General features: G+C 44.0%; 1 protein-coding gene across 1 annotated transcript in view; it reads left to right on the top strand.

Moving 5' to 3' along the window:
• The window catches only part of LOC109526860 (gastrula zinc finger protein XlCGF8.2DB-like), a 5,296-nt gene extending 2,416 nt beyond the window's left edge, over positions 1–2,880 (top strand). Inside the window, exons 2-4 of the mRNA XM_019888423.1 lie at positions 4–158; positions 1,660–2,589; positions 2,706–2,880. Coding sequence (XP_019743982.1) covers positions 4–158; positions 1,660–2,520 — 1,016 coding nt within the window. The 3' untranslated portion in view covers positions 2,521–2,589; positions 2,706–2,880. The remainder of the gene's footprint in view (positions 1–3; positions 159–1,659; positions 2,590–2,705) is intronic.
• The last annotated feature ends 5,521 nt before the right edge of the window (positions 2,881–8,401 follow it).

Here is an 8,401-nt window from a genome sequence, read left to right as displayed (position 1 = left end):
AAGAGGAAGAGGAGAAAAAAGAGATCTCCCACTTAAAAGAGGAAGTGGAGCAGCAGGCCCAATATATTAAAGAGGAGGAGTTACAGCACCCTTGCATGAAAGTGGAGGTGGATGAGCCTCCTAACATCAAAGAAGAGGAGGAGGAGGATATCTGCAAGGTGCCATTTCCTGGTGCTTCTCTGAAGACGATTAATGAGGCGGACAGAGAGGCTCGAAGCAGCAGCTCATGTCATCACTTGACAACAAAAAGTGTTGGAATCGACCAGGAAGAATCAAAAGCAGATGGCCTCTTAGCTCCACGATCAGATAGTGACAACACGTCGTCAAATGCAGATGATGATGATGAGGAGGAGGATGAAGATGAGTTTGAAGGTGATCTGACATATCACACACACAACAAACCCTGGAAATGTTCTCCCTGTGGGAAAATGTATGCTTGTAAAGGTGCTTTGGAATTACACATTAGACAACACACTGGTGAGAAACCGTTCACCTGTTCAGACTGTGGCCGGAAATTTTCTTGTAAGGGTCACACAAACAACAGGTCACACAAGATCCCACACTGATGAGAAACCTTTTTCCTGCTTAGTTTGTCGCCAAAGATTCTCTCAAAAGGGAAGTTTAAAACGTCACACATTAACCCACACTGGTGAGAAACCTTTTGCATGCACCGACTGTGGGCAAAGATTCTCTGAGAATGGAAACTTGAAAAGTCACACGAGAACACACACTGGTGAGAAATGTGTTGCCTGCACACTTTGTGGCCCAAGATTCTCTCAGAAGGGACACTTAAAAAAATCACACAAGAACATACACTGGTGAGAAACCCTTTGCCTGCACAGTTTGTGAACAAAGATTCTCTCAGAAAAGAAGCTTAAAACATCACACAAGAACCCACACTGGTGAGAAACCTTTTGCATGCACCGACTGTGGGCAAAGATTCTCTGAGAAGGGAAACTTAAAACGTTACACAAGAAAACATACTGGTGAAAAGCCTTTTGAATGCACCGACTGTGGGCAACGATTTTCTCAAGAGGGAAACTTAAAAAGTCACACAAGAACACACAGTGGTGAGAAACCTTTTGCCTGTGCATTTTGTGGCCAAAGATTCTCTCATAAGGGCAGTTTAAAACGTCACACAATAACACACACTGGTGAGAAACCTTTTGCATGCACTGACTGTGGGCAAAGATTCTCTCACAAGGGAAACTTAAAAATACACACAAGAACACACACTGGTGAAAAAACCTTTTGCCTGTTCAGACTGTGGCCGGAAATTTTCCTGTAAGGGAACCTTAACAGGTCACACAAGATCCCACTCTGGTGAGAAACCTTTTTCCTGCTTAGTTTTTGGCCAAAGATTCTCTCAGAAGGGACACTTAAATGTTCATAAAAGAATACACGAATATGCAAAAGGTTTCTCACCAGTGTGTATTCTTTAATACACACTGGTGAGAAACCTTTTGCATGCACCGAATATGGGCAAAGATTCTCAGAGAAGGGAAGGTTAAAAAAACACACAAGAACACACACTTGTGAGAAACCTTTTGCCTGCTTATTTTGTGGCCACAGATTCTCTCAGAAGGGACACTTAAATGTTCATAAAAGAATACACGAATATGCAAAAGGTTTCTCACCAGTGTGTATTCTTTAATACACACTGGTGAGAAACCTTTTGCATGCACCGACTGTGGGCAAAGATTCTCTCAGAAGGCAAACTTAAAACGTCACACAAGAACACATACTGGTGAGAAGTCTTTTGAATGCACCGACTGTGGGCAACGATTTTCTCAAGGGGGAAACTTAAAATGTCACACAAGAACCCACACTGGTGAGAAACCTTTTGCATGCACCGACTGTGGGCAAAGATTCTCTCAGAAGGCAAACTTAAAACGTCACACAAGAACACATACTGGTGAGAAGTCTTTTGAATGCACCGACTGTGGGCAACGATTTTCTCAAGGGGGAAACTTAAAATGTCACACAAGAACCCACACTGGTGAGAAACCTTTTGCATGCACCGACTGTGGGCAAAGATTCTCTCAGAAGGCAAACTTAAAACGTCACACAAGAACACATACTGGTGAGAAGTCTTTTGAATGCACCGACTGTGGGCAACGATTATCTGAGAAAGGAGGCTTAAAAATAGAAACAAGAACACACACTGGTGAGAAACCTTTTGCCTGCGCAGTTTGTGGCCAAAGATTCTCTCAAAAGGGCAGTTTAAAACGTCACACAATAACCCACACTGGTGAGAAACCTTTTGCATGCACTGACTGTGGCCAAAGATTCTCTCGCAAGGGAAACTTAAGAATACACACAAGAACACACACTGGTGAGAAACCTTTTGAATGCACCAACTGTGGGCAAAGATTTTCTCAAGAGGGAAGCTTAAAACGTCACACAAGAACACACGCTGGTGAGAAACCTTTTGCCTGCGTAATTTGTGGCCAAAGATTCTCGTGGAAGTATCAGATTAAGAATCACAAGTGTGATGATGAGACAAGCAGTTATCATTGAAGTTTTCACTTCTCATCTGAGCAGGTTTCAGGTTTGTGTGTGCCAAGGCTGATTGTATTTTATGTACCTTCTAACTGGTGCTGAAGTTCTCTTTTCCTTGAGTGCATTGAAAAGTTTTTTTTTTCCGGTTGTTGGAATGAATTAGAAAATGTAGCATATTCATGAGGGTTGTCATATTTTTGGAATCTCCATGGGAGTTAGTTTTCATTTGGTTGTGAGCTGTGGTTTTTAAATTTAGTTTGTTGTATTCAGAGGAGGTTAGGTCATTGGTATTCATTTTTTTCCTCCTCAAAACTCAACAGTCCTTGAATCGTATGAAATGTATTTTGTCTTCAATTTTGCTCCATGTGCTTATTTTTCCCCACCCACCTGATGTCAGTCACCTTCGGAGGTGCTCAGAATTTCAAGGCCAGTTGGGATGTGGAGTTTCTTTCATGAGCAACGAAAGAATAGTAATGTAATCTGTGCACAAAATGCTAATTTGTGTTTATTTGACATAAATGTTAGTGTCACCATCCTGTTTCATTTGGGCCATGAATAAAATATTTTAAATGTCAGTGTAATTACTTTTTGCATTACTTAAAAAAAAAAGGAGAACTGAATATTCACTCACTTTGTCTCAGTGTAATCTTTTCTGCGTTCAGTTTAATTGTCTTTTGTCCGCACCGCTTCCTGGAAAACCCCTGGACTTCTTCTGATCCAGTCTGTGCCACACACTACCTCTGTGCTCAAGGTCTGGAAGCTCCCCTTTCAATAAATGCTTTGTCATGCCCCTCCCACACACACTCTCTGCACTACCTCTGACAGAAATGAATATTCTGTTTTGGTTTATTTTACAGCATATTTAGCAAAATTATTTTCCAAAATAGGGCAGCCCGGTGGTCCAGTGATTAGCGCATCAACCTCACAGTGCAGAGGTCGTGGGTTCAATTCTGGGCCCGGCCTACCTGTGTGGAGTTTGCATGTCCTCCCCAGGCCTGCGTAGATTTTGTTCGGGTAGTCTGGTTTCCCCCACATTCCAAAAACATGCATGGCAGGCTGATTGAACACTCAAAATGTGTCCCTAGGTATGAGTGTGAGCGTCGATGTTTTTTGATCCAGAAAAAAAAAAAAAGTTATACTGTATATCTAATTAATTTGCATTGCGTTCACTGTGCTGGACAGGTTTTCATGTGTGCTGAGAGTGTGTGACCAGTGTGCAGGTGTGCAGCTTAAAAGGAACATTGGTGCCGTTGCAGGGAAAAGTAAATCTAAATGAAAGGTATGGCAAGCCATTTGAATATTTATTCCACATCCCTGATATCTCTGGCAAGCCATTTGAACATTTATTCCATATCCCTGATGTCAGACATTTGTGTGTTGCACTATTTCGGTCTTCTTCAGCACTAGTTGGACAATCAGCCGCACTCGTGATGCACTTTGTCGTCCAAGTTTTATATAATATATCCTGTTCTCCGGCGAGGCAAGGGTTGCCGTCACTTCTTGTTCCTGTTCTCCGGCGAGGAAAAGGTCGCCGTCGCTTTTAGTTCCCGTTCCCTGGCTAGGCAAGCCTTTGGACAGCTTTGGTACGTCCGGGATCCGTTCCTTGAGGGAAAGGTACTGGGACCAACAGGTGGCACTGTAGTGCTCCCCCTGCAACTGCACACCTGTTAGTCGTTTGGTAATTAGTGGCATAAAAGGACTCCCGCCCGACCCTTCATTGTCGGGTCAATGTGGCTGTTTGTATGCTACTGTCATGGTTGTTCTCAGTCATGTTTCGGTCATGGTTTTGTTTTGGCTTCAGTCATGGCTTTGTTTGATACTTTGGATTGTTTTTGGTTTTCATGACTTCATTTGTTCTGGATTTAGTTTCTGTGTTTTAATTAGTGATGGTAAAATGAAGCCTCATCAAGCAATGAGGCTTTCCATCCAACTGGTTCGCTCCTGGGCCGAAGCATCATGAGGCTTTATTTGTACTATTGTGCCATCATGTGGAAAATAAATGTAATGACAGACAGTGATTAAAATGATACCATGGATTTGATGTAAGGGTAAGATCGGGCCAAAAAAAAAATCCAGCCCGACCCGGCCCGCTGGTATTTAAGCCCGACCCGGCCCGAGCCCGACCAATTAACTTGATTTGCAGGCCCGAGCCCGAAGCAAACCCGACATTTCCGATTAAATTTGTGATGACTCGGGAGGAGGAGGTGTGATTTGTTAAAACAAATTAAAGCCTGTCTTTTGTCACGAAATCTAAGTTCAACAAGTCTGTATAATTATATACATCTTTTAAATATGTATTCTTGTTTCTGCAGAGGGTACATTAACCGACAATTTTCCATCATTGATGGATTTTTTTTTAAGAGTTGGAGGAAAAATTCAAGGCCATCCGTCATTTTGACGGTTTGAAAATTGGGCCAGAAACCACAGCAGCAGCGCATCCTTCAGAATCTAGCGCGGCACTATTAGAGAGAGAGGCAGAGAGACGAAGAAAAACAACGACGGCTGGATAATAGTGTAGCATGGCCAAAAGTGGTATGACCTTGGACCCAGACACTCTCTTCTCCTCTGAGAGCTCGATGGTGGCATCATTAAATGAGGACAGCACCTGCAGACTCTCAGATATGAGCCTCAACTGGTGGGATGTTCAACTGATGGGATGTGAGTGGGGCAATGTCAGTGTGGAGGCCTGCCAGGGCTGCTCCTACGGCTTCCCTGAGGTTGTACATCCGTCGCAACATGTGGAAGGTGCTGTTCCAGCGTGTCTCCACCTGAAAATAAAAGGTCATTATTGTTTGAAAGGGGAGTGGAAGCAGTTATGGATGTCAACTTACCTCTTGAATGAGCTTCAACATAGGCTCTGTCGGCTTCATTTGCTCCTGCACCTGTGTCAGCCTGGTGTATAAAAATAAAATAGGAAACAAAACATTTTTCAAGTCATTCAGCATTAAATCGAATACTGCTGTGTAATAAACGAATTCACCTTTGCAGTGGTACTGCTTTTGAAGTAGCCAACTATCCTCCTACACTGAGGACGGATCTCAGACAGCTCAGTGTGTTCTGCCAAAGCCTTCTTCACGATCAGATATGTGTGGCGCAGATGAAGGTCTCTGGCACATGCAGCCATGTTGGCTGGCCCATCTGTCACAAGGCAAGTTACCTTGGTGGAAATGCCCCATTGTGCCATGAGTGCCGATTTAACGGCAGCCATGTTCTCAGCTGTATGGCGGTTAGGAAAATGGAGCACACCTAACACAGCTGATGAGTGCAGAGAGGTGCGCTCATCAATGAAATGACAAGTAACAGCCAAATATGCATCTGTGTTGATGCTGGTCCACATATCTGCTGTTATGCTCACTGCAGAGGACTTTGGTACGAGCTCTTGGGCCTTCTCCTTTGCCTGCTGGTACCTCTCCTCCACCATGACTTTCAAAGTCTAAAGGAAACGAGAAAGAACACGATTGGAAGAGCAGTTATGGGGGAATGGGGAATATTGATTCATTTGCTCTCATACACCCCTGCCTGGTGGGGAGAACATATGTAGGGTCGAAAGCTTGGATAAGCTTCCTGAACCCTGTGTCCTCCACAAAACTGAAGGGCTGGCAATCTTCAATCACCATATTGATCAATGCCTCTTCCACTGCATTCTTATCCAGTGCAGTTTAAAAGAAACAGAGTTAATGATCGATGTCATTCATTTCATGTGTCACATTTGAAATATACATGGTAGGCTATGCTGTTTTTTCATTGCATGTTAAAATGCCGTACCTGGGTGTGGTTCTGTTTGAGTTGTCTCCTTATTTTCATGCAGGGCCCTATAATGCCTCAAAATAATTGAAGTGTTCTCTTGGTACCCAAGTTGACTTTGGAACAAAGTTTACACTTCACCTTTTGAAATATCAGCAAGTAGAGGAAAGACATTAAAACAAGAGATCCACTGTGCTGTCACAATGATTTACAATATATATTCACACTGGTTATTATAATTTTACCTTTTTAGGAGAGATCTGCTCAAAATGATCCCAGACAGGGGATGTTCTCTTTTTCGTTGTGGACGGTGGGGTGCATCCAAAGCCGTCCATTGCAAAACGAATCGGATTGAAGTGAATTGCGGTTTGCAGATGCGAGTTGAGTGTGTCAGTGTCACCTGTCAGCTCACTGCTGTCCAGGTGCGCCGTTTTATTTCGAATCACCCGTGAAGCTATTTGTTGGCGGTGACATAGGAATCCCGTCTCGCGAGGCTTCAGACGTAGCATTGCGCGTTCCGAGGCTTCGGGCGTGGCCACATCTGTCATCGACACATGCCTTGAAGCGCGCTTCGCAGATTTTTTTCCGGTTTACTCGGCACATGCATCGGAGCCTCGGCACAGTTGGGCACATCACTAGTTTTAATACAACTCGTCAAGTTCACCCTGCTCCTCCCTCTTGCCTGATTTTTGGGGTCCACCACCACCTCGCGACGTGACAAACTCTGACTAGTCATTCATTTTCGGCAACTCTTGCCACTTTTGTCCAACTCGTGCTGACAAAATTTTAACTAGTGACCGCTGGAAACACACAAGCAGTGGCAACTTCCCAGCTCGTCAGCTTTTTGATGCCCCAGTGGCCCACTGGACCAAACTAGTGAGGTTCAAAGTCTTACTGGTTAACGAGTAAGATTTTAAAAAAGTCTTAACATGTTCACTGGTGAAACGTGGATTCTTCTAAAATGTTCACTGGTGAAACGTGGATTCTTCTAACATGTTAAAGAGTGGCCTATGATTTCCTGCACAAGTTCACTAGTGGGAGCTGAAATATCCACTAGTTAAGACAAAAGGGCACACATTTGCTCCGGTGCTGCACCGATGTATTTTGTTGCGATATATTTTACACCGGAGCAAATTTTGTGGAGCGGTAACACGTACAAAGCCGCTGAGCATGTTAACTCCGGCGTAGCACCGGTGCAGCTCCACTTGCGGTCACATGGCAGTTTCTGCAGTGGTGCAAAACAAAGAGCTGTCGTGTTGGTTCTTTTTAAAACACACACAACTCATGCAACTACTGTACAGGCACGTCCTTCTTCTTCTCAGTCTCCGTGCCTTCTGCTCGAGAGCCGTTCATTGACCGCCCCCGAAAACGTAAATCAACGATGACTTCAAGACACTCAGAAAAGCAAACATATAATGCGCCAAACAGAAAATCAAGAGAGGAGATCACAAAATAAATTCTATGGATTTGTGAACACACAACAAAGGAACAAACTACACAAACAACTCCGAGACAGTCCAGTCTCCTACAAAAGGAAAGATGATGTTTGGAGACTAACCCCCCAACCCCCGTTCTAGTTGAGATGGTATAACCCAAGAGGCAAGGTGCCGCTTGCTACTGTCATTGCCAGCCATCATATTCTTGTGTCGTGATTAAACAAACACATGACGGAAGTACAACAGAGCACCAAAGCAACGCATTCTCGCCGTATGTAATCAACTCTTCTCATGCGTAGCGAGGCTACTCTCCCGGCAAACGAGCATTTGCTCCGGAGAAAATTGTAGCGTTCACACGTACTATTTTACATCAGCGCTGCCCAGTGGCGGTTCTAGATTAGTTTCACTGAGGGGGCCGGGCTGGGGCCGGGGGTTTTGATGGAGGGGCACATTCAACCCAGGGCTAAAAAGACAGATTCGAAATATTATTTGACTTTTTATTTCATCAAACTTTCAAAGCATTGTAGTCATAACATTACAGTGATGAGAAAAAAACAGTATTAGGAGGGCTAAAATATCTGCAAGCGTAACAATACGCCGAGTCCATCTGTTGAGAATATTCAAGCCAGGGGTGGATATGGTACCAGCCTGCCTTGAAGATCCTTCTCCTGTCCCCCATCAGGGTCCTGGGAAACTGTTTTAGCTCTGGCTGCATTGGC

The sequence above is a fragment of the Hippocampus comes genome, unplaced genomic scaffold, assembly GCF_001891065.2.
Source record: "Hippocampus comes isolate QL1 unplaced genomic scaffold, H_comes_QL1_v1.1 scaffold448, whole genome shotgun sequence".
Lineage (NCBI taxonomy): Eukaryota > Metazoa > Chordata > Actinopteri > Syngnathiformes > Syngnathidae > Hippocampus > Hippocampus comes.
Note: the sequence above shows the minus strand (reverse complement) of the source record. Positions and strands in the feature narration are given on the sequence as shown.